The sequence below is a fragment of the Garra rufa genome, chromosome 8, assembly GCF_049309525.1.
Source record: "Garra rufa chromosome 8, GarRuf1.0, whole genome shotgun sequence".
Taxonomy (NCBI): domain Eukaryota; kingdom Metazoa; phylum Chordata; class Actinopteri; order Cypriniformes; family Cyprinidae; genus Garra; species Garra rufa.
Genome location: NC_133368.1, coordinates 9,673,255 through 9,701,154, shown reverse-complemented (window position 1 = coordinate 9,701,154; position 27,900 = coordinate 9,673,255). Strand labels below are relative to the sequence as shown.

General features: G+C 35.2%; 1 protein-coding gene across 2 annotated transcripts; it reads right to left on the bottom strand.

The window, feature by feature from the left end:
• Positions 1-77: 77 nt before the first annotated feature.
• On the bottom strand, positions 78-27,518 carry ankrd10b (ankyrin repeat domain 10b). Of its 2 annotated transcripts, none has more exons than XM_073844998.1 (6): positions 27,169-27,518; positions 24,427-24,579; positions 19,646-19,737; positions 2,712-2,962; positions 2,532-2,630; positions 78-673 (listed from the first exon to the last, which is right to left on the bottom strand). In XM_073844998.1, exons 1-6 carry the CDS (start codon positions 27,358-27,360, stop codon positions 384-386), a joined length of 1,077 nt encoding a protein of 358 aa, XP_073701099.1. In that variant the 5' UTR covers positions 27,361-27,518; the 3' UTR covers positions 78-383. The 2 variants fall into 2 exon arrangements, with proteins under 2 accessions (XP_073701099.1, XP_073701100.1); XM_073844999.1 differs by having other exon boundaries at positions 78-670; positions 27,169-27,517.
• Between the last annotated feature and the right edge of the window lie 382 nt (positions 27,519-27,900).

The window sequence follows — 27,900 nt, the reverse complement described above, 5'->3', positions numbered from 1 at the left end:
GTTAAACCAATACAAATTGTCCCTTACTACTTATTACACATTTCAGAGACAAAATGAATATATACATAAGGATTGAGTCAATTCATCAACCATTTTATTCACTCAGCTCCAACTACTACGTAGGAAAGACATGTCAGTAAACAGTTATATTTTTTATGTAGGCACAATTAATACAACAATGTCCTTACAAATAATGCATAAAAATGAGCATCTGGTATCCTCCAACTGAATGACCCAAATTAAAAATTCAGAAAGGATTGTACTTTTTTTTACAACACAAATACAAATACAAATACAGTGTCCATTTCAAAGCACATGGACTTAAAGCAATTCAGCACATTCTATATGGATATATAAAGGCATACGACTCCGAACGGGACATCCTAACAGCCATGGTAAAGGTGCATGGTGTTGAAGGTGATGTGGTCGTACTGCTCCTCGACACTGACTGACTTGCGGTGCTCTATCTGACTGCTGGCGTCCTCCATGTTCTCAGCTGTATCACCGAAGCCATTATGATGCCCAAAATGAAGGCCTTTGACAAAGCAACCAAGATGTGAGGAGACACCCACACTCTCAACCTCGGTTGTATTCCCATTTACGTTCTTGTGCGTCAGGTCACCTCCATTGAGGTGCTGCACAGGATGGCAATGTCCGTTTAATGCGAGTCCTGCTGTCAAAGAAAACAAATGAATTACAAATTCATGAAGGAATATAAAAATTACCACTTTATTGAATTTGTTTGTTTGTTTGTTTTGCACAACATTTTCCAACATTGGTTATATCCTTTTCGTTGGATACTCCATAAATGGTTCGATTTAGGGTTTTCAAAATCTCCCATCCAGTTCGGTTTACATAACATGATTATATTTGAACATTTGAACCAGAGATTAAAGTCCTGCTTCAAGCCATTTTATTGCTTAACTCTACAAAAAAAACATATCACTGGCATACTGCCCTACATTCTCTTCAACATTTAGCCTTATGAATTAATATTTATTGGAGATGGCAATGAGTTCAGAGGTTACTGAAGGTGCAAACCAACAAGTGTCGCATTATAACCTGTGAAGAACAGTATCAAATGAACTCTTGCAAGTGTTTTCTAACGTGTTCTTACAAACTACTCCAATGTAGAAATTCAAGAGTCAGTGTTGATTGTTAAATGAGAACATTTAATGAGTATAGAAATTACATTTACATCCACCTTAGGCATCTTGAACAATATTTCTCAATATCTCAATCTCAGTGTCACACATAGCCGGTGTTTACATGAGCACTTATAGTAAGACGTCCCTTGTAATTGTGAGAAGGCAATCATGCGTTATTCTATATGCAGTGCATATGTTCTGTGTGATAGAAAGTAAAATGCGATCAAAGAATCACCTTTGTCTCAATTCATAGCTCATATCAGTTTAGCATATTTTTTTACACTACATATGAAATGCTATGCAAAACATTAGCTGGAAAAAAGACTTTTACCCTAATAAAATCACCTCCTGACTGATAAACACTTGAGATACAATAAGTCTAGACCCTCTTGCAATAAGAGCAACAACAACAAAAAGAGTACTACAACTGAATATAGTAAACAAAAAAAAAAAAGGTTAAAGAAGTGAGTGAATAGCACCTAGACTTACGTATGGAAGCTGCACAGCGAAGGTCTGTAAATGTACTTTATACATTCATGACAAGATATGCTTTGGCAGAACAAGATAATTAAATGTTTAAGACATAAAATGAAATAGAAAATAAAATGCACAATATTTTATATTGTCAACATAGATATTTAAAAAAAGCATTAACCTGGAATGTATATATATTTTTTTCTTTTTGCTACTTAACAGGAACATAAATGGGTCACTTATATCAAAAGTATTAACCAACAGCCTAAACCAAAATCCAACTATGTTACAAAACTCAAGGTCAGGAATTTGGCGGGGCAAATACAATTCACAGGAAAAGCTGTGAAATCAGTATTGTACTAAGACTGAACAGAGCAGAGAAAAAAACACTTTCCAAGTGTAGATTTCAAGGCATAAAAACAGCCTCTTAAATCATGCAAGTACTTTAGAGAGAAGGAACCATATAAATTGCTCTTGGAATGCATTACATTAAAAATCAAAATGCCATTTAGGGAAGTTATTGTGCAAAACAAAACTCAACATTTGCCTCTACCACGCAAAAGACCTTCTCCATTTTAGATTAAAACAAAGTGCATACCACCAAAAGTTAAAAGGACGGGTGGTGTGAGCAACCTATCAGCAAATGTTTTATACATATGATGTGTGCCAAATTAAACGATTTTCCCTCCCAGACACACTCCACTGAATAAAGCCAAGGCAAATGCTCCTACAAATAGGCATAGGAGTTAGTGCAACGGCATGGTATCTGCATGGAGGCGACGGTGAAGATCTCTGACTCTTTGTGGACTGGAGAGGATGAGCTCTCTATTCGGACGGCCCGGTCCAGCTCTGGACTGATGTAGCTATTGGACCCCAAAGGCAAGGATCCATTTAAGAGTCTGTTCCCACCTGGTGTACTCAGCGCTTGGCCAAACTCCATGTGCATGTTCTCCATCTGGACTTCTCCGCTGGATCCGTTTACACCATTCATTGGCTGATAACCGAGATCTGCAATGACACGTTCACGTTAGCGAGTGGCGAGTCTCGCAACCCAACGCAAATGTCTTTAAACATTCAGTCAAGACTTACCAACTGTTCTGGCCTTTTTAATTAGGTTAGACTCCATGCAATCGAGAGACCTCTTTCGGCTGGGAACCCCATTAAGGATGCCACGTTCTTGGATTAGCTTGCGGTCCCCAAAGCACACAGAGCCATTGGTTGACAAGCCATTAAGCTGATTGAGCTGCTGGTTCTGGGCATTGGAAAGCAGTTGGGCACACTCTTGAAAGCCCTGGGCATGGGCTAGGTCAGCGGCAGACAGTCCACTAGCGTTCCTCATGCTGCGCAATGATAAAATTAATGCATTAACACTGCTGGTCTAAGGCAAATGTCTGTTAACCACTCACACACACACACTTACACGTGCTAACACACTTCCCTTTCTGCATTTCATACCATACGTCTTTGAATAGTGGTTAAAAATAAATGGATCATTCAATCAATCATTGAATATCTATATAATGTAACATTTAAATGTTGTGAGGTCTCAACTGCAGTAGAAAATGAAAAACGATTGAAGCCTACACACGAAGAAAAAGATATGAAGAAATACGTTAACGGTGAGTATTTGTCAATGGCAAGTGGAGAGATCATGATTTCCACAAGAATGACTGGCAAAAATGAGAAGAGGTTTGGCAATGCCAAATGATTTTTCCAAGACTGCTCTTCAACTGGACAGATGATTCATTTAAACTTTTTCAAGACGAAGTAAATGAATGCCACACCAGAACAAACATACTAAAGACCAACAAGAAGCAAATGACTGCAGAAGGAAGAATGCAGGCACTCAAACAGGTCTTCTTAAATCTGTGGCTAAACCTCAGCTGTGAGCTGAAGGAAAATATCATGTCGATCATATCCTCAAGTGGTTTTCATGAATAATTCTTCATCTTCATGACTGAAAGAGGACCGCTTGGAAGCAACTAGGCAAATAAGCCCAGATCAGGAAATTCTTCTTTAAACACTCAAAGATGAAAACAGCAGATGAATATAAAGGGAACAGTATCCTGACTTCTTGAAAAGTAAAAGTTGACAATCGTCGATATCATAAAGCATTCAAGAGTCATGTGAGATGCATAACTGGTTAAAATTTGACATGAAATCAGGAAAGGATTGAGAGTGTGTATTTGGCATCAGCAGAGTCATTTTCTATTGCAGTGAAGAAAACAGAATACATGAATGAACAAAATCTAGGGCAAAATAACCGTTTACACTTACCCCCGGAGCTCCTGCTAACACTTCTATCCTGAATGCAGTGAGAATACAAAAATGTGACTCTTGGCAGTGCAGTACAGCAAATACACACAGACTGACTAAGATTTGTAACAGACCAATAATGTGTTAAGTGTTTTTAATCAATTCATTTTAATTTGGGTTATGTTCTGTTTTATAAGCAAACAAGTGTATCTATATGGGTTTTGAGGAACTGCCAGCTTTTGCTTCACTCTTATTACATGTTACATGTTAACGGAAAACTTCAATTAGATCCATTTGAGCTCTTTTAACACCATTTTATACCAACTGCAATTTTACACTCCAACTTGTCATTAAGAACCACCTGTTTCCCCAAGTCCGCTAATCTTCACATTTGCCAATAAACATTTGTTTTTGATTGATGTATGTTTGGAGTTTACACTGAAAACAAAAATGCTGATATATAACAGAACTAACAATTTTGTGACTGGTAGGATTCAGTTTAGAACCCTTCTCATTCATTTCTATGATATAGGCAAACAGTAACTGGCTGTCATACAACTAAAAGCATTTCAGTTCTGCTATAAAGGATATAATGTGATTGGTTATCAAGACATACAATCCAAGTTCACAGTCTCTAAATAAGATCTTTAAAGAATAAAATCTTCTCATAATAAGTACATGGCTATGTCTCAAATCCCATATTTGTCTGATTTGTTTAAGGAACAGACGTTGCAACAATTTTATGTTCTTAAAGTATGTTCTTAATGTGTGTTGGATGAATGAAATCCAGTGTTATGGTCATGTGACTTACGGTATCAGTAACCTCTACTTCTATTCACAATTCCTCTCATGTGGCCGCATGGGATAGTAAAGTGTCCATCAGATGTGCATATCAGAATCTCAGCAGTGATATTACTTTTCGCTTGGGGAAGCAGGTTAAGACACACAGCAATTTTGCTTGAGCTCATGAGTCGAACTGTGTGTTTGATTAGAAAGGGTTTGAAAATGTGTACTGTTGATGTGCCTCCAGAACAGTTCAAGACCTTTCACACATTACCAAATGACATCAATAGCACTGTGTACAGAGAATAAATGTCTCAGGAACAAGCAATTCACTGTGAGGACATGATGCTTAGATGCAAAGACCTTGGTATTTTGATTGGAAAGAGAAAGGAACATGCTGGCAGTCCTTCAAAGACTACATCTCATTTGCATGAATCTGAATCTTGTGGAAAGTATGTTGCTAGCTACATAAGCCAATCTTTATTCTTGACAATCATTAAATACACTGTGCAACTGAAGTTGTTTCCTGTATGCGCTACCACTGAGTGACATTTATCAAGTAAGGGGTTTGTTTGTGGCTTTAGGAAAAGGTTTGTTCATTCATGGATTCATTACCCAAAAAATTGACACAATAATTAGTAAAAACATGAACAAAATACATGTCTGAATATCTCTAACTAGATAACAGTCCATACACACATTCATTCCAACACATAAAACATGTTTAAAATCAAACATCTAAAAACAATACAATTTCCAGCAAATAAAGTAAAAATCAAACATTTGTCATTGAACAGACCCTCCCCACTTATTCCTACCCAAATCTGAAGAAAAATATGAATGCTTCTCAGATGTTCTCTGTCAAAAAGACATTTTATCAAACTCTTTAGAATGTATGTGTCCATCCTGGCAGGTCTCAATTGAAAATGAACCTCTTAGGTGCAAGAAATCTGAAATAATTATCATGACAAACACAAAGATCATATGGACAATTGATTAATAGTATACACTATCCACTGTTGTGAACACTCTTAAAAAAAATGGTGCTATAAAAGGTTCTTCACAGCGATGGCATAAAAGAATCATTTTTGTTCCACATAGAACCATTCAGTCAAAGGTTCTTTTAAAGAACCATCTCTTTCTTACCTTTTTATAATCTGAAGATTTTTTGTGAAACAGAAAGGTTCTTCAGATGTTAAAGGTTCTTAATGGAACCATTTAGACAAAAAAGGTTCTTCTATGGCATGGTGAACCACCTTTATTTTTAAGAGTGTATGGGGCCAAATTGTGTGACTTAACTATTTCTCTTATACACACATGAAAAAAATATTTGTTCCTTCCGTTGCTTATGGCCTCAAAATGTAATGTATGGGTTTTAAATTTGAGCACAACACCAATATGTATTTATATTATAAATTATATTACAATTCTTTATATATACACATATTACAACTTCTACAAACGTTTATTTAATGAATGATAAATTATGTTTGTATCAGGTAATGAAATGGCAAAACTTGCAAGCTTATCTTTGCTATAATTGATACTCAATATCAAACTCTAACTGTAAATATCAAGGATTATATAGTGATCAAAATATCAGTAAAAATAGATGTGATATTTTTGCACATACGTAATATTGCACACACTATGTCTGTTGAGTTTAGAATGCCACTAAAACATGTTTGTACATTGTCCAGTGTTCACAGAGTTAGATCAGATTTCTAGCACCTTTAATTAGAGATCATTTCAGTTTATGTAAAAGAAAAAGTAAAAGATCCATAAACAGGAAAACCTATGCTGTTTTTAATTTACCTTTGATCTATATTTAGTTACCTTGCTGCTACGTGAGTTAAACATTTGCATCTTAATTCTCATTATTAGTAATCTAAATAAAATTCAATTACAAGTTTGGCAGTCATTTAGCTTTTTGAACCATATTTTAGTATTTTGGCCATACAGTAATTTAATTAGATCAAGACACTATGCTCACACACATCCTTGCTAATTTTTTAGAATGCTGAGTGAATACCTTAAATTATCATTCTCTGTGTGTACAGAATATAGAATGCAGTCTACAATTTGCAATCATGTGGCTACAAATAAGAAACAATGACTATGTTTACATGTGCACCAATAATGCGATTTTCAATAATCAGAGGACTTAATCGCAGTAAGATGTTTACATGACACGAACTGATTTTTTGTTTTTAATCATGAATTTTTTTTCTCATTATTCTGATTATTTACTAAGAAGTATGGTTATTTTTACTGTCATTATTCACATTTGCCACAGCACAAATTATAAACTTATACAATATGCATGGTTTTGGACACTTGTCCACTTACACATCAAATGCATATGACTACAGATGTGTTTAAAGTTTATTTGGCACCGTAATGAACATTGTAACGTCGCAATCTCCCAAAGTTTCGTTATAATTAATTAATCTATTCAGGGTTCACAATGCATAACTTAGCACTGAACAAAATTCCAGTGTTTGGGGGGACCCTTAAACTTAAACACATCTTTCAAGCTTTCCTGAGCGCAAACACATATGCATTAAAGCATTTGTTAAACTTTTACAGCCTCAACTGAGAGTGCTCTTGCTTTCTTACATGCCTCTTTATTGTGATTAAAATAGGCATACTCTACACAGTTTAATTCAATTATGGTTACTACAATGATTTTTTTTTTTTTTTTTTACAATGAATATTATTTTGATCAAAGTATTAGTTTTACATGAGTTAGTTTCATCGCAATATTGCCAAAAGTTCTTTAAGAGGGAGTATCTTTTTGCCTTTTTGTCATTTAATATCATATTGTATATGTATCATTACAAGATTTGGACAATATTAAACTTCTCTAAACATATAAAACACCAATTTGTAAAGACTGTACAGACTCCACAGACTTTATTTTTGTTTATATACACATGCATGCATAAATGAATAAATATTAAAGGGATAGTTCACCCAAAAATGACAATTCGGTCATTATTACTCACCCTCATGTGATTCCAAACCCTTAAGACCTTTGTTCATCTTCAGAAAACTAATTAAGATATATCTGATGACTATTTTAACAATGTCCTTATTGCATTTCTGTGCTTTTGCAAGGACCCTTGCTGTCTATGCAGGGTCAGAATGCTTTCCGATTTGATCTGAAATATCTTAATTTGTGTTCTGAAGATAAGCAAAGGTCTTACAGGTTTGGGATGAAAGTGAGTAACTAATGACAGAATTTTAATTTTTGGGCAAACTATCTCTTTAATGCTTTGGTGCAAGTTATAGTATTAAATATAAATGAATGATTGATTAATCTAGGTTCTTATTATTGGAGTTCTTCATAAATTGTGTCAGTTTGCCTCTATAATTTTTCACCCCAAAAAATAAAGGAAGAAATAAAGAAAGCAGAATTAAACCCTTTATATTAAATTGCAAATGTAGCTACATTTGACATAATTTGATTTAAAACTATGGAATTGCACATTAAAGTGTTTACTTCAGTCAAAAGCTTAAATCACCCACATGCCGTTACAAACCTTTTGTTTATTCTCATGCATCAAGCACGAACAGTTGAGCTTCAGTTTACCATACTGGATGTTCTTTATGCATGTGCATTGATCAATGTTATAAGTGAATAAAAGGGTCACATTACTATTAGAAGACTTGGACTACTTTTACAAATCTGTTTTCAAGTGTTAAATGTTTTGATGGAATGGACTTTCAATAGAGGGACAGAAATGTCTGGGACTTCATTAAAAATAGCTGCATTTGTGTTTCAATGATGAACAAAAGATTGGAACGACATAAGTGAGTAACTGATGTGCATCAATTAAACCATCCCTTAAACGTTCCCAGTTTTGAAATCACAACAATATTCTTGAATACAAATTTAGAAAGATTTACACACATTAGACCTGCCAGGTTTGCCACTGCTTCCTAGCATTTTCAGTGTTCAACACTGTTAATAACTATCATGTATTGGTGAATGAGTGAATTTTTATTTAAATAATAAAACAGAAGCATTCATTTCGTTTCTTCATTCCTGATATGCTTTGCTACTCTCTATTTTCGCTTGATAAATTCCCTTCCATTGGTTGAGGCCTAACACATAACTTCCTGAGCATCAGACCATGCTTACTCTGGACGAGACTAAGAAGGGACTGATTAGACCTGTCCTACAGATACGTCCTATGGTTAGTCTACAAGAAAAACAAAGAAACATTGAAATTAAATAGGAAATAAATATACATCAACTGCATTGATTTAAGGGCACAATTAAGCAAAGCATGCAGGTCAAAAAACAAACCAAAAACTAGATCTAAAAATGAAAAACAAACAAACAATAAAACTTTGTCTTTTGAAAGTTCTAGGTACAAAATGTCCTATCAGTAAAACCAATCACCGCATGAAATACCTCAACAGTTTGCCAGTGTGTTGATACTGAAGGGAGCGATAGTGAGAACACTCCTAATGCCACAACAGTGCAGTTTCGTTGAGGGAACTTGGAGTGAGTCAGCAGTGTCTATTTGGAATGCTCTCCCCCTTTTCTAGGATTACTTGAAAAAGTCAAGTCATTTCGAATTCAATAGCTGCAAAAACATTGAGATGTGTAGACGTTCTCTAGACTTTTGCCGTAACAGGTAACAAAATGCAATCTCCATTTCTTTTGTCATCATGCCACTTTCATAAGGACAAAGGTGACAGATGATTCATAATAGAACATGTTTTATCATAGGGTAATCATATAGCAGAGGGTAAATGCTACAGGCGACATTGTAAATACAAACAGTTTGTCTCTATGAACAAAGTCTCAGAATAAAAGATGCAGACAGGTTAAAACAAAACACTAGTAATGCTATTCATACTATTCAGATCTAATAATGCAAACCCTGCTGATATTTAAGCCTGCTCTCCTTTACTGTTATACTACCTGAACCACACTTTATCCTGCCACACTTTTGGATCGAGGGCTTTGGGAAACTGAAAAAAACAAAACAAAAAGGTTGTGTTCAAAATGATAAGAGTCATTTATGGTTTATAGTAAACTGTGGAAGTCTAGGTCATGACTGCAACATGACTTTCCAAGGCACAGCATACATTTGGTGCTTAAGTAAAATGTAGGTATCATTAGGGACAGTTAAACAATTTATAAATGACACTAGGTCAAACTCTGTCATTTCAACTGGATGTTTTATCTGAAATCTCTCCACTAGGTCATAAAGAAAGATAAAAGGCAAAACGCACACTTAAAGCTGTGTACATCACTGGTAAAGAACTTCAGAAGCTGAACAATGTGAATTAATATCAATTTGAGGTGCATTTTAAACCAATATGGGAGCCTGAGGCGTTAAAGGGCAAAAGAGTGCAAAACATTCTGCATCGGACAGAAAGAGAACAGAAGAAAAGCACATTTCTTCAAAGGACTTGGTTATTTGAACTTGGTGGACAACGAAGAGTCGACATGTTTGGTAAAGACGAAATTGCTGAAGATGTTTCAGTGAAGAAAGGATCAAGATTTCAATGAGAGAAGTCCTTCTAGTAAGCCATGAACAACAGAAGCAAGAGGCTTGAGGTAACAACGAGTCTGTCTGGAAACGTCCAATAGAAAAAGAAAACCATATTCAGAGGTGAATACGGCTGATGATGGTGAATCTGATTCCAGGGCATTCAGGATTCAATGGGCTCCATTCTCACTTCCTTCATTTCTTCTGGAAATTTACAGAGGACACTTAAAACATTAAGCTGGAAATAAGCACCTTTTTAAATGTAGTTTTAGTCTGCTGGGATCTGGAGGAAGTTTCAGGAAAAAGGCAATTAATCAATCATGGCTCCTTGAAAGTTTCTTTGTCTTCTCTATGCCATTCACATTATTTTGGTTTCAATCCAAGAGATCTTGCAGGAATATAACTTCTGGACATCACAATGAAATAGTGTTCTTCTGTGACATTTAAGGTAGAAATATGGTGGTGTTGTCAAGCATCCAGAGAACGCTTTCATTGGTGGCTGACGTGTTTTCTCCAGAAAGAAAGGTATTAGCTGGATTCAGATCTCAAGAAATCAATTGAATTAAAAACTAGAACAACGTAGGGAGGGTAAAAGATAAAACATCCAGTTTTGCATTTTATTTCTCCTCATGCAGATCTTGAAAAAAAAAATCATAAGACTGCTTCTCTATCTCTACTAAGAATAGTTGTACATTTGCATATATCATATTATTTGTATGCCATTGATGGTAAGGATACCAACTCAACTTAAATCCTGTATGTAACATGGGAAAGAAAATAGCTTTTTTTATTGTCATTTTTATCGTTTTATTCATTATTTACATTTTTTTTGACAAAGGAATAATTATATTTTTTCTAGGAGTCAAAGCACATTAAATACATTTTGAAAATATAAAACAAAAACCCAAAACCCTCGCTCCTCTCAATCTCCTAACTAGACCTACATTATAAAATCCTTTTTCATTTTAAACCTACTCTTCTTGCTTTGAATGGTAAAACTGACATCGGCTTAAAAACTGCCTGGGGCTTCAATGCCACTACCACTGTAAGACCTATGAAACATTGTTCATACTGCCATAAAAACAAACATCAACAATCCTATTTGTCTGGTTGCTAAATGCACATTTCATCATCACCTCAAAAGCATTTCCAAATCGGCAATCAACACAGCATGCACTAATAGAAACTGGACATTTTAAGACCCACAAGACCCCTAGTTCTCCTTAGTAATTTTGAATGCCATATGTTGCACGGATAAAGCAATATAACATTTGTCAGTCATATAATTCTATCACAGACTTGTTTTTGAAAATAGACGTTTATCATTTAAAGTATACCTTTATATGCTTGAAATAGAAGCTGTGGCACAGCTGTTTAAATGGCACAGTGCCATTGGTAGCATTTAGGCGTTTGACTAAAACGGTGGCGGAATAAGTTGATAATTTTCTCTTTTCTATTTGTCTTCCTAAATAACTATGTGAAACTCTTCAGATGCGTGAGGGGTTCTCGCGTTTTTCTTAACCCAAGGCCATAAACTATTTGATCTAAAGACTAGTTAAAAATGTTAATATTCTCTTGCATATCATATACGCAAGTAAAATTTTGAATTGCCATGCCAATTTAGAATGAAAATATTATACTCAGAATAATTTTAATAGAGAAAATATGTGCTATTCATGAACTGAAGAATTTCTGAAGTGGTTTTATATTGCTGTTTTTCAGTAATGTATTTATTTATTACTGACTGGGAGTGAAATAAAAATGTCCACAATTCAGCCAAACCCTTGTTTTTGTATTTCTATTGTACTGCTAAGTTAGACAACAACCATGAGACAATAACAGAATGCGGCCGTCTAGTCATTATACCCTATTTTTTTTTTTTTTTTTTTTTTTTACAGTGTAGTATTTATCTTAAAAGTTTTATTGCAGATCTTATGCACAATATGATTCAATTTGTTAACATTAGTTAATGCATTACTTATACTAACTAAAAATGAACAATAGATGAACTGTATTTATTAATCTGTGTGAATGGTAATTGATATACTAATCCAATTTAACATTTTCAAGTTGCATACATCATGTTTATGTAAAAAGAACAAACATGAACAGACAAACAATAGTAATATAAAAATATCATTAACATAGATTAATTTATATATCACTTAAAAAAAATGGTCCATAATACAAAATGCAACTAATGTTAACAAATGAAAATGTACTGATAAGTGTCACCAGTTTTAATTAATGGCATTACAACATTACAAATGATATTTACACATGTTGTACCAATCATAACCATATGGCATTCAAAATAGGAGAACAACATGTGCAGGGTGAATTTGCAGTGCATTCAGCAGGCTTGTGTCCTTCAAAAGCCAAAAGCCTACAAGAAACACTAGCAAGCCCATTACTGTACTGCTGTTCCACAAACACACCACACAAAGTAGGACTTTGCCTGACCTCAATCAACAGATGGATTAGCTTAGAAAACACATTTAAAAAGCATAAAAACACACAAATTACTAACCACATTTAAGTACAATACATTTTAGACTTGCAAATTTCATAATATGGTCATCTAATTTAAAATTCCATTTTAAATCAAACAAATTGAGCCAAAATATTTTCAACAGCATTTTAGTCACTAATGGAAGTGTTGGCTTCATGTGTCTCTGTGGAACAGCAGATCATTTCCAGTTATTCAGTATTTTCCTCCATCATCATTAAAGTGTGTCTCAAATTCCCAAGTGGTATTTCTCATTGTCAAGAGATATGAAAAGGCAAGAGTCATTTCTCAAGAATGAGCAACAAGAACGCTCCTACACCGCTGTATGCGTGTGCTGACAACTCATGACAAACAGGAGCTTATAATTGTATAGTTATACCTTGTTGCAACATCCTAGAGATTTGTTGGCTAAACAATCAACATTAATAATGCATGAGCTTCCATCAGAATCCCTCTGCAAAGTCAAAGGCATGTTTTATAACAAATGCTGTGTTAGATGTACATACCAAACCAGCTAACCAACCTGAATCTAAGTGATCTACAGTATCTCACAAAAGTGAGTACACCCCTCACATTTCAGCAACCATTTTAGTATATCTTCTCAAGGGACAATACTATAGAAATGAAACTTGGATATATTTTAGAGTAGTCAATGCGCAGCTTGTATAGCAGTAAAGATTTACTGTCCTTTGAAAATAACTCAAATCACAGCCATTATTGTCAAAATAGCTGGCAACAAAAGTGAGTACACCCTAAGTGATAACAGCAGTATGTTGTTTAACCATGCAAAGCCACATGTCCTTTTCATCATGTTTATGTTTTTGTCTGCTTGACAGGATCATGTAAAGTAGTGCATCTTGTATTAGAGCAGTTAAAATTAGGTGCTTTAAGTACAATTCTCTCATATTGACCACTGGATGTTCAACATGGCATCTCATGGCAAAGAACTCTCTGAGATTTAAGAATTATAATATGTTGCTTTCCACAAAGATGGCCAAGGCTATTAGAGGTTCAGTAACACCCTGAAACCAAGTTACACTACAGTGGTCAGGGTCATACAGAGGTTTTCCAAGATGGGTTCAATTCGGAACAGGCCTTGCAAGCAGGGCCGTGCAGAGACCTTTAAAGGGGCAGGTGCTCAAAGTATAAAAAGGGCACCTGGAACAAGGCATTTAAGAGCCCCTCGGGTCCATCACCTCATTGTAGGCATCCAGTTACTTACGTAATAAGTAGCAATGTCAATAATAAGTCAAATAATACATTATTCAAAGTTTTAATTGCATTTATGTTTAGTTCAGGACTCAAACAACAGAATTAGTAATAGTTTTATCACTATAAAAGGGGCTCTCTAAATAGGGCTGTGCTCAAAACATCAGTACAGCAATACTGTACTGTATATTGTGACCCATTCCTTGCTGATATACATATCATTACAGAGGCTTCTAGCAGCCAATGCTGTGAAGAAGTTCTGAGAAAGAAATGGAACATAAAAGACCATTTTGAGATTGAAAAATATTTTCTTTGGACCTTTTAATTTTGATTAAAAATTGTTGTGTATTAAATTGTCTCTGTTTAACACAATAATAAAGAACTGCTGTTATATTAAACTCTGTGTGGTCACTATTGAAAATATCTGTGGCCCCTGATGTATTGTATTGTAAGATTGAAGACGGTAGAATATTAAGGCATAAAATGGCATGATTTATAATTCAGATACAGGTTCACACAAAAACAAAATATATTGTACAATGGAATGTCAGGCTTTACACCATTAAAAGGGATAAATCGAGTTTATAATTTATTATATTTTATTTAAAACATAAATAGTACTGTCTTAATTGTTTAGATTTTTAGAAGGCACATTAACATCTTTCACATTTACAACTCTATGTGTTTGCTGCATAAAAACTAGGTCGATAATTGCAATAATTTGACCATAAAGAGCTGAAAAATGTGGAAATAAAAATTCATTCTTTGTCACAAGGGGGCGCTTTAGGAGCGCTGAAATACTACGGTTTCCATGGGAACGGCTGAACACAAAGCAGCAGCATTAACGCAGTTTTATCAGACGTGAAATGAAAATGCAAACGACACGTTTCTGAGGACAGTCGGTTCCCTTCAGATTCATTCATATAAAGACATCAGTGCTGCGTTTTGACTTTGAAACGTGCAGAGTGCATATTTATTCAATGACATCATTGCCTTTTGAAGTTTAATCCAGCCCTATCGCGATTCTGTCTTTCCGTCCCCAAATGTAAGACCTCCTAAATTATAATTAAGTATTTTCTTATACTATTTAACATATATAAAACTTTTTATGGCCTTAAATTTGACACATTTGAGTTTTTAAGGACCTGCAGGAGCCCTCTCCTTTACCACAGATTTACGATTTTTTTTTTTTTTTTAACATGACGACATTAACATTATCGGCAGCTATTTCAGAGCAGAATACACATGCACAAACTATAAAAAAGTATAAATACTCGTGCATAATCTCTTTCCTTCACGTCATTCTTATGATAATAAGTAACGTTAAATCTGGTGAAAACACCACTTACCAGCAGCCACGAACGTGTCTATCCTTGACGTTATAATATAGACGGTTTCAACGGCAACAACATAAACAAACGTTACTGCGCATGAGCGCTTTTGTGGCCCAAACTTAACTTCCGGTATACATCCAAATAGAATCAATAACAACAGCTAAGTCCTTCTAGAATAGATTATTTTTTTAATAACAAGCGAAATATGTTGGCTGCGTAAATTAGACTGATTTATTAAAAATGCAAACTCATTACTTCCCAGTAGGAGGTGCTTTAAGCACGAGGAACGAGGTTTCCCCGGTAATGGCTATAGACAAAGCAGCTCTTAATTTAAAAACGCTGCCTCATGCAGGATGAAATGAAAATGACATTTTCTAAAGACAGTCTTTCTTCAGAAATACAGTGATATAAAAACACCCACACCTGGGTTTGATTTTTAAACGTGTATTACCTTTATTCAACGAAGTCTATTAACAGATTAATGAATTAGTCTATTAATTCCAATTTCCAATTGTAAAATCAGTCGGTTTTTATATCGTGGCAGGTCGCCACAAATAAATAAATGTTTGGGAAACACATACCACAGCACAATAACCTGAGACCAACTTCATTACTCATTATTAGCTGCGTTTGTAGCCCGCGACACGAACCAGACAGATAAACAAACACAGACCGGAAGTTAATTTAGGTCCAGGCGCGTGCGCCCGATGAAACCGTCTATAAACTAATCGGATAGTCCTGAACTTCCGGGTGGGGTCGTCACGTGACGAGGGTCATTCTATTACAGCTAAAATATTGTTAATTAATTTTACTAAAAGTTCGATTGGGCAGGCTGTCGCGAATTCGATATTTTTATACACATTTTATTTTTATATTATTACATAAAAAAAAAATCTTAACAAAAGGGCACTTTGACCACTAGGAGCCAAAAGGGCAGGTGCTCAAGCACCCTCCGCCCCCCCCTCTGCACGTGCCTGCTTGCAAGGGTCGATTAACAAAGTTTAGCACTCGTTCTGTGCGTCAGGTGCAGAACCTGGCTTCAAAAAACAGATGCATGAGTGCTGCCAGCATTGCTTTAAAGGTTGCAGAAGTAGAAGGTCAGCTTGTCAGTGCTCAGACCATACGCCGCACACTGCAACAAGTCAGTTTGCATAGGCGTCGTCCCAGAATGAAGCCTCATCTGAAGCTGGCTCACAAGAAAGCCCGCAAACAGTTTGCTGAAGACAACCTGTCCAAGAGCATGAATTACTGGAACCATGTCCTGTGGTCTGATGAGACTAGAAGATAAACTTGTTTGGCTCAGATGGTGTCCTGCATGTGTGGCGATGCCCTGGTGAGGAGTACCAAGACAATTGTGTCTTGCCTACAGTCAAGCATGGTGGTAGTAGCATCATGGTCTGGGGCTGCATGAGTGCAGCTGGTTCTGGGAAGCTGCAGTTCATTGAGAAAAACATGGATGATTCAATTATGTACTGTACATTCTGAAGCAGAACATGATGCCTTCCCTCCAGAAACTAGGCCGAACAACAGTTTTCCAGCATGACCCCAAACACACCACCAAGATGACAACTGTCTTGCTGAGGAAGCTGAAGGTGAAGGTGATGGAGTGGCCAAGTATGTCTCTAGACCTGAACCCTATTAAGCACCTGTGGGGCATCCTCAAGCATAAAAGGTGGAGACGCATCATGTGTCTAACATCCAGCAGCTCCGTGAAGAGTGGAAGAGGATCCCAGCAACAACCTGTGCAGCTCTGGTCAATTCCATGCCCAGGATGATTAAGGCAGTGCCAGATAACAATGGTGCTAACACAATATATTGACACTTTGGACAAGTTCACTTAGGATGTACTCACTTTTGTTGCCAGCTATTTTGACAAAAATAGCTGTATGTTGAATAATTGTCAGGGGACAACAAATCTATACTGCTATACAAGCTGCACACTGACTACTCCAAATATATCCAAGTTTAATTTCTATAGTATTGTCCCTTGAGAAGATACTAAAATGGTTGCTGAAATGTGAGGGGTGTACTCACTTTTGTGACATACTGTAAATGCTACACAATGTGTTGGAGAACAGCGTGTTAAGTGGATATACACATGTATATGGCGTATGACAGTTAGGGGTTTCCAATATTGCTCTATGAAGTTCAGTTTTCTACAGAGTTTAGCTCCAAACCAAATCAAGCACAAATGAATCAGCTTATGGTTTAAGATTACTTTCTGGCAGGTGTGTTCTGGCAGGTTAAAACTAAACTACGCAGTAAAGTGGCTCTTCAGGAGCAGGACTGGACACCCTGGCATATGATGAACACTATACGTATAGATATTTGGCTACTATATTTATAGTTATTATTAAACAGTTGTTCACATGTGTTCTTGCTATATTTTTGGGTCAACTTCAAATAGAATACTGTGGTTTGACAGCTAGAAAGAGTTAAGTAAATGAAAGAAAATGCAATAAAAATGTTATTACCCATACACACATAAAATGACACTGCAGAGACATTCTGAATGGAGCTCAATTTCCCCCTTGAGACTATGGGGTCTCTCACACGTCATTTCATCTGATCTCCCAACAAGGAAAAAAACCTTAGCAACCAAGGACAATTTTAAATGGCAGTAGTTGTTGTTTGCTTTTGAGCTATGAGGAAATGTGCAACAGTTTGCAACCTTGTAATGGCAACACATTTCAAATCAAAAAGTGAAGGAAACAAAAAGGATATTACCTCCGCACTTCACAGGGGATTATAGAAGACATGATAGAGATCATCAAATTACTGAATTCAGAATACATTTCACATTTAGGCAAATTCAAGCCAATACGATCAAATCTGGTCACAGATTTTAGAAGAGCTCCATCAAAATATAATTGTGTATTAGTTCACTTTTCAAAATCACATTTTTACCTTGAATGACCAAGGTCAACACCTGAAGGTTCATTAGTTAATGCATTAGGCATCATGAACAATCCAAGAAGAGCATTTGTTAATTTTAGGTAATGTTCATGTTTACATACACTAATTCATGTACTAAATTAACAGTTCAAACTGTATTATTCATAATGTATTATCAACAAACAAATTAACATTAGACAGTAACATTTTACAATGAGGTTCATTAGCTAACCACTTTAGTTAACATGAACTAAGAATGAACAATAATTCTACAGCATTTATTATTCTTAATGTTAATTCCAGAAATCAGTATTGCACTATTAAAATCAAAAGTTGTGCTTGTTAACATTAGTTAATGTACTTTGATTTAACATGAACTTACAATGAATGACTATTTTCATTGAGTAACATTAACAAAGATTAATAAATACTGTAAAAAAAAAATATTGTTCATTGTTTGTGCATGTTAGTTAATACATTAACCAATAAATAATGGAATCTTATTATAAAGTGTTACCCATTAAACAATATAATATAATATAATTACAAAGTAACAATAACTTAATACTGTTCATTGTTGGTTCATGATACATAATTCATTCATGTTTATATATTTAACATATATAATATAATAATAGTAACCATTTGCATGCCTATTTTGATCCAGAAGTGTACAACTTTTTGTAGTTAAACAGTTAAACATTAGTTTTATCATATTTCAGATTGTGCATACAAACTGTACCAGCTTCTCTTCATGGCTTAAATTTTTCATTTATCAATTATTTATTCATTCATTTGCCATGCCATGTCAGCAGTAATGGCTATATTTTTATTGGGGCAAAAATAAAAACATTTCAATTGCATCACTTAATCAATATCCTTTCAATATAATGTTTAAAATCATTTAACAATTTTGTCTTAAAAAGTCAATATATAAAAAATAACAACGCAGACTAAATTATCAATAATTATATAGTCTTACACCTTATTTTATGATAAAAACTCAGACTTTTTATTTGACATATATTTAATTTAACTGCCCATTAATATATTTTCTGAATAAAAACAGTCTACTATCATTTAAAAATGGACATTCTATTAAAATATGTTTTTTACTCAAAATATTCTTACATAAATCACAAGCTGGTTTTTAATTCATCAGGTAAACACAATAAAGAAAATAAACAGTTGATATTCCCTCATTTGTAGCTCATGCATGAAGATTTTAAAATCAAGTAAAAATGTGAGATTGAAAACCAGTCAGATTTCTACGACTCAGGACAATAGGGTTCATTTCAGGGAAATCTCAGATGGTTCAAGACGTTCTCACTACAATTCACTAGTGTCTTGCTTCCATATTGTCTTGCAGTGGAAGAAATGAAATATAAAGCCTTAAACTCAAGAGAATCACCATTTCAGTTTTGATGGAGCCCTTCTTAAATGAAGCACCAGTGGGGCATTTGAATGGATGCAAGGGAAAGAGAGAGATACAGTCAGAGAGAGCAGAAGTTTGAGAAGACTTACTCTGCCTTGGCTCCCTGGACCAGGAGCGTGTTAATGCAGTCAATGCTGCCAGCACGGGCCGCTTTGTGGAGGGGGGTTTCTCCAACATAGTCCTAAAAGAAACAGAAAGAATCTAAAGCACCAGCTGGGAGTAGGACTGTTATTATAGCATTACTACTATTCTAATATTTCTTAATATGTTTACATTTTAGATAAAATTGTAGTATTTGATTATGTTTATCTCACAATTGCTAGTTTATATCTTGCAATTCCGACTTTTTTTTAGAAGTGATATATAAACTCACAATTGCGAGTTATAAAATGCAATTTTGAGGGGGAAAAAAAATATGTTCTCAATTGACTCAAGTCACAACTGCAAGATATAAACGCAATTCTGACCTTATTTCACAGATTTGCGACTTTATTTCTCATAATTGTGAGATATAAACAATTATTGTGTTATATCATGCAGTTCTGAGAAAAAAAATGTCAGAATTGTGAGATAAAAAGTCATTACCTTTTTTTTTTAATTCAGTGGTAGAAATGGGCTTCCATACACTTTAGTACTTATTTAAACAGTTTTCATCTTAGTTGTAACATTTCTGATTTTCGCTCATCAAAATTAGGTTTTCCCAAGTTTAATCTTTATCCAATATTTCATTTTAGCTTTATGCCAACTACCGAAGATGATTATTAATAGTTTTAGTTAACGATAACACTGTGTCTGCAGACTCCCCAGACTGTTGAACATAGCAGCAATCACCATATTGCTGGAAGTGAAAGTGCAATTTCTCCGACACAACCCAGCTTCATCATTTATTCAGGAGCTAGTGAATCAGCCGGCTGAACCTTTCACCCTGACGGAAAGCTACAGTAAACTCTTAAAGGAGCGGCTGAGCATCAGCCAGCCCTTTTAGCAAAATCCCTGATTCACAAGAGAAGAATGTGGGACAGACTCAAACCTGCTATAGCTTTACACTCCAGCTACATTCATCCCTGCAGTACAAGACATGACTGGGTAAGAGAACAGTCGATGGGACGGGCAATGCCCTTAAATGATTAATGTTGATTTGCCTGAGCCAACGGGGATGAGAAACTAGTCTATATTTGGACAACACACTGGTTACGTAACAACGGCCTAGTAATCTGATTTCTCATACCAATGAATGGTGGGGGCGGAGAATAGATTTGTTCACACGCTGATGGGGATTTCTACATTCTGCACGGATGAAAACACAAAAGTAATACAGTACATTAACATACTCATGAAGGGCCCAGAGTGTCAGTAAACCAAGGGCACTAAGCAAACTAGGGCTGATTGAGTCTGGGTTATCATCAAAAATTAGTAAGTAGCAATAGCCAAAAATACACTGTATGGGTCAAAATCATCGATTTTTCTGCTTATGACAAAAATCTGTAGGATATTAAGTAAAGATCATGTCCTATGAAGATATTTTGTAAATTTCCTACCATAAAATATATCAAAACCTAATTTTTGATTGGTAATATGCATTGCTAAGAACATCATTTGGACAACTCTGAAGGCATATTTTATCAATAATTTCACTTAATTTAATAAGACACTATAGGAACTGTTACCAATCAAATGTAATCAGTATTAACAAAACTGATCTTTTCCACTGCAGGAAAAAAAAGTGCTAGATGCATTTACACCTTTCATGAAGTATTTACATTGTAAAATTGCAACAGTATAGTAGTTGCAGGAGTTTATGAATAAACATGCATTTTCAAAGGAATCTAGTGAGTCAATGATTCTATTTCCCATTCATAAAGACAGTCACTTGCTATATTTCTGAATGAATCAGCCATTCGAAGGAATCAAATGAATGATATGATTCAGTAATCAGCAGAATTCAGCAAAACAAAGTGCTTGGCCACCACCTACTGGCAGATTTAGTTTCATTTTTAAAGTATCTTTTCAGTAACTTTTTCAGATTTAAATGATTTAATATTTTTTGTATTCAAAATGTTATATTTAAAACATTAATCTCATGCCACTTCTGGGCCGCATTAAACATATGAAAATACACCTATGGCCGGGCCACTTTTGTGTTCTTCTGTGTCACACAAATTTTGTTAATACTGATTTTATTTGATTGGTACCTTTTTCTTATTCTACTTGTTTTTATTCTTTATTTCAATTAGAAATTTTAAAAAGCCTACAAAAGAATTTCCAATTTGACATTAAAGATAAACTTTTAATAAAGTTGCCAAAAATGCCATTACAAAGGTAAAAACAAAATTCCCCTTTAATTTTAAATCAGATTTTTTGATTATTGCATAGAAAAAGCTGAAATTCACGTTAGGAGCACAAGTGCTCATAAAAAGAAAAGTAAGTATAGAGCCCTGAAAACAGATACAAAGTCCAGGGCTCGCAAAATCGCTAGCCCGACGTCCCGGGGCTATTGTGTTTTCCAGTCGGGCTACCAAAATGTTTGATCGGCCTGCCCGACGGGCTATCATAAAGTTGAGAGCTCCTGCAGGTGCTTAAAAACTCCTGAACTTAGTTGTATCAAATTTAAGGCCATAAAAAGTTTTAAATATGTTAAATAGTATAAGTAACGTCTCAATTATAATTTAAGAGGTCTTACGGACGGATGAGAATCGCAATAGGGCTGGATTAAACTTCAAAAGGCAATGATGTCATTGAAGAAATATGCACGCTGCACATTTCAAAGACAAAACGTGGCACTGATGTCTTTATACGAATGTTTCTGAAGAGAACGACTGTCCTCAGAAACGTGTCGTTGGCATTTTCATTTCATGCCTGATAAAACTGCGTTAATGCTATGGCTGGGAATCGATTCCAAAAAGAATCGATTCCTCGATTCCGAGGCACTGGGAATCGAGAGTCGATTCCAACGTTTGGAATCGATCCTCTCAAGAGGAATCGACTGCTCATTCAGAGCCGTTTTCAGTTCAACAAAACTTACCTCTTAAACGGAAGGCTGCATTCCATGAAGGCTGCATATTTCGGCTGCAAGTCATCAAACGTCGATTGACGAAAATAAACGTAATAAATTTACCCATTAATTTGCCTCTTGCTCGCTAATAGTTATTATAGTCTGATTCATTTCCACGAAAAGATTCGTTCGGATAGATCATTTAAATGAACCAATTCAAAAAAACGATTCAGATGTTATTTTACGGGAGAACTGGCTCATGATGTCCACAATTTTGAGCGCTGCACGACAGAATAGATCATGACGTGTCTTGATCTTATTTACATCTTAAATAAATGCTATTTTTAATCTTTCTATCAGCCAATGATAACTCTGAAAGAAAACGCAGAGAGCACGTATCAGTGGCCGAGAGCGCATCTGATTGACAGCTACGCCACGAGCTCTTATATCATCCTGCATTTATTGCGAAATTATAGCTCTTATATCAGTGTTGTTGTTAAAGTTCTGTTTATTTTGTTTCAGTGTATAGTTTGCTAATTTTGTCATTTTATACACGTCACATCTTGTTTTATTCATGCAATAAATGCATGTCCACTGCTGAGCTGTGGGTTATGACTAATTTCCTGGGCAATGAATTACAATTTGAAATCAGTCAGAGCTACAGAAAAATAGTATATATATATATATATATATATATATATATATATATATCTTTTTTTTTTTTTTTTTTTTACAAATTAAGCTTCATATTATGAGAAGGTAACTTTATACGACCTTTACATCCTGCATTTATTGCGAAATTAGCTTCCTCCAATCTAAAAAACAAGAATCGAAAAAGAATCGAAACAACAGTGAGGAATCGATTCTGGAATCGAATCCAATCGATTCCAGAACCAGGAATCGGAATCGATTCCAAAATTTTCGGAATCGCACAGCCCTAGTTAATGCTGCTTCGTGTACAGCTGTTACTATGGAAACCGTAATATTTCAGCGCTCCTAAAGCGCCCCCTCATGACAGAGAATCAATTTTTTTATGGTCAAATGATTGCATTTATCGACCCATGTTTTTATGCAGCAAACACAGAGTTGTAAATGTAAAAAGTTAAGGTGCCTTCTAAAAATCTAAACAAGTACAGTAATATTTATGTTTTAAATAAATATAATAAACTATATATTCAATTTATCCCTTTTAATGGTATAAAGGATGAAATGCCATAGTGTAAGATATTGTGTTTTTGTGTGAAACTGTATCTGAATTTTAAATCATGCCATTTTATAGCTTAATATTCCACTTTACATTGTCCACTCCCATTACTGTTTATTTTACTTGTGCAGATCTTAAAAAGGGTCATGAATTGCTTTAAATTAATATTTAAAAATTCTGCAGATGCAGTAAATGAAATAAATATAAAGAAATAAAATTACTTCCTTGATATTTGTGTATTAAAAACGTTTTTTAAAAACTCCTATCTGATTTTCTATATTTAAAAAAAAAAAAAAAAAAGTATTTTTTTTATTTGGGCTAGTTAAATTAATTTCCGGGCTACCAAAATCTGAAGAGTTCTAATTTTGAAATTATGCGAGCCCTTAAGTCCAATTTCTGATTGGAAGAATCACATTCAAAGTGGATGTAAAACATTGCGCACATTATGTGGCCAGCTGTAAGCTAAGCAATGTAAACAACTGCTTTGTGTTGTGTCTAATATCACTCCCTTAAAACAAGCTCTTCCTTATCTTCACTTGTTTGGAACACTTCTTGCTGTTTTCTCACATAACTTCATGTTTGTTCACTTTCAAATGTAAACAAAGCACTCCTACATGCTTGCCTTCAAAAAAGGTGTGTCTCATATATAGTGTCATAAAACTGTGATGCTTTACCTGTCTGTTTATATCAGCTCCAGCCTGCAGCAGCCAGAGCAAGCACTGAGGATGACCCCCGAAGGCAGCAATATGAGCAGGTGTCTGAGCAAACCGAGAGGTCGCAGAGTTCACACCACATCCCACCTGCATCAGACGCATTACACACTCCAGCTGCGGGACAGGAGAGGACACAAGTAAAAGTGCCTTTAATTAGAACTCAACTGATAGGGGCTTTTCAACGGCTGATGCCGATATTGAAAATACAACACATAAATGCATATTTATGCAACACTTCTGGTAATCATCCAACTGGGCAATGTACCTGGGTAAGAAAACAATTGCATTTGATACATAATGGAAACATTTAGTGCATCAAAGTTTGTTACTCTTGTGTTTCAACATTCCTTGTTGATCGTTCCTGCAAAACCTCAAATTTCACCCCGACTCTTCCTGTTATTCATCTACTCAACAGTGCCTTAAAACCAAACTATTCTTGTCTGAACACTCCCATGCTTCGGAAGACATAACACCCATCCAGATAAAGCCAACAACACAGAAAGTGGGAGTGGCACCAGAACAGAGATTTATTACTTCCTCATTACTATTTTCGTAAGCCATATCAGATTCAGCATTAGAATTCAACTGGAAAAATCTAGCTTGATCTAAAACCCCGCTGATCTCACACTGACACTTAGGGATTTCCCTTTGAGTATGAAAGGCTGAAATGCAAGTTCATGCATGCATCCTGTGGAGCTTTGAAAGTCAATGCAATGCAGAAAATGCTTTCCCTTTTCAGTAATTCATTTCTAAAAATAAACCGAATGTTGATGTGTTCATAACAGCCTGCTGACTCTCACACTTCATGCGGTTGGGTAACCTCAGGACATCTGAAAATACAACACATCGGCTACATAGCAGGTAATGTAGCTCTTTAGAAAGTGAGGGAAACCTGAAGTTCAACATCATTACCTGAGGAAAGACTACACCCACAGGTATCAATGCAAAATTACACTTTTGACATACTCTGTCAAAATATGACCACACATGGAGCTCGATATCTGAAAAAAAGACTGAGCTGGTTTGTTTAGTGAATCAAAAACACTTATGAATAAGTGAAAGCAGTTGAAACGTATTGTGTCCAAAATGAAACAAAACAAGAACTGTTGCTGTGTTGTTTTATCTAATTATGCTTCTAAAACCGGTTATCCAGAAATTCCGGTTTTAGAAGCATTATTACATAAACATTATTACAAATGAATAAATGAAATGTCATATATTTTTTTCTCATGGTATTTGGTATTAAATGTCAAAAGTTTTTGAACAGTAAGATTTTCCATGTTTTTTTTTTGTTTTTTTTTAAAGAAGTCTCTTCTGCTCACAAAGCCTGCATTTATTTGATCCAAAGTACAGCAAAAACAGTAACATTTTGAAATCTTTTTACTAATAATTGCTTTCTATTTGAATATATCTTAAAATGTAATTTATTCCTGTGATCAAAGATACATTTTCTGCATCATTACTCCAGTCTTCAGTGTCATGTGATCCTTTATAAATCATTCTAATATACTGATTTGCTGTTTAAGACACATTTTTAATCAATATTTCAAAAAGTTAAGTTCATTTTTATGACTTTTTGACGAATAGAAAGACCCAAAGATCAGCATTTATCTGAAATAAAAAGCTTTAACATTATACACGACACCATTCAAAAGCTTAGAGTCAGTGTATATATATATTTATATATATATATATAGAGAGAGAGAGAGAGAGAGAGAGAGAGAGAGAGAGAGAGAGAGAGAGAAAAATTATATTATAGAAATTAATACTTTTATTTGGCAAGGATGCTTTAAATTGATCAAAAGTGATAATGTATAATGCTACAAAAGATTTCTATTTCAGATAAATGCTGTTCTCCTAAACTTTCTATTCATCAAAGAAACCTGATCAAATTCAGCTCAACGGTTTTCAACATAATAAAAATAATTAATATTTTTTGAGCAGCAAATCAGAATGATTTCTGAAGGATCATGTGACTGGGGTAATGATGCATTGAAATCACAGGTATCAATTGCAAAAAGAAAACATTTATCTTGAATAGGATTTTTTTTTTTTTGTCAAAATGTTACTGTTTTGCTGCACTTTGGGTCAAATAAAGGCAGGCTTGGTGAGCAAAAGAGACTTACTGTTCAAAAACTTTTAACTGGTAGTGTATTATATCGGTTCTGTCGACATTTTAAAATGATTTCATCATTTCACATCAATAGCAACTGCATCTCTTTCCAATAAATATTGCTTCTCCAAAATAACGTGACTAAAAGAATTCATAATGAATACGGACTCGTAAAATTCGTTTATCTTCGTTTCGGTTTTGCTCTTTTACAACCAACATGGTTTTATAATCACAAGACAGGCTTGTTTAAAACAACAAAATGAAAAAAAAAAAAAACAGATTTAAAAAGAAGAAAATCCGCAGTTCATTCATTGAATGTATGCGCAACGTTCAACTAACGTTACCATTGTACCGTCAGCGCAAGTGAAATTCGACAAGACGACATTTGCATGATTTCATTATCATCTTCTGATGAGGTCTGAGCAGTGAGCATCATTCACGAATAACTTTACATCTTTGAAAACGCATGAAAAAATGAAGGGTGCAATACATAGCATTGTATTAAGGAGAGTAACAAATAATGGTTTCATCGGCGCATCTAGGTGACAATTAATGACACATACTGCTTATAAATGAATTCGCTTATGTACCTTGCCGAAGTGTGCAGCCCAATGTAGAGGAGTCCACCCGTAGAAAGAGTCTTCCACAGACAACTGGTCCGTGCTGCACTGAAGGAGCGAGCACAGCGCGCCCACATCTCCATCTCTGCACGCGCGATGAAGAGGGAAGCGAATATTCAGCACCTCCTCACTAGAAAACCCAGACTCCAGTGCCACCGACATGAGTGCGCAATAGAAATTCTCGCCTTTATTAATACGTGGAAATAAAAATCGCCACAAAAATGGTGGACTTCACGATGTCTGCTCTTATTAAGTGCACCGCCCAAACAAAGCGCTTACAAAGGGGAGGCGAGACGAGACGCACGGCGTGCTCACATACACACATCACAGTTGCGCGGGCGCTGAAGGAACGAAACTTCACATTGGCATCTCCAAAACTCAAAACGGATCAGTTAAGAGTCAGGATTGGAGCTACGCATGCCCACTTGCAATATAACAGTATTCCAAAGCCCGAAATGGACTACTTCAGACTGAAGCCGCGCATGCCCACTAGAAAAGAAACGTAAAACAAAATCAGAAACGGATCATTTGAGACACGGATTAAGCCTGCATACTTAACACAAAACTCGAAATGGATCATTTGGAACTCGGATTTAGTCTGCGCATGCTCAGTACAACATATTAACTCTCAAAACCAGAAATGGATTCATCGAGAAACTTCACTGACTGAAGCTGCGCATGCTCAGTAGAAAATAAACGTGC

Bases quoted from the DNA above. Each gene is read 5' to 3' on its own strand.
- ankrd10b (XM_073844998.1), bottom strand. From the start codon at position 27,360: ATGTCGGTGGCACTGGAGTCTGGGTTTTCTAGTGAGGAGGTGCTGAAT. The intron at 19,738-24,426 runs GTAAAGCATCAC...TGTTTCTTTTAG, and splicing joins GAGCTGATATAAACAGACAG to GACTATGTTGGAGAAACCCC. The intron at 2,963-19,645 runs GTAAGTCTTCTC...ATCATTGCGCAG, and splicing joins GTCCAGGGAGCCAAGGCAGA to CATGAGGAACGCTAGTGGAC.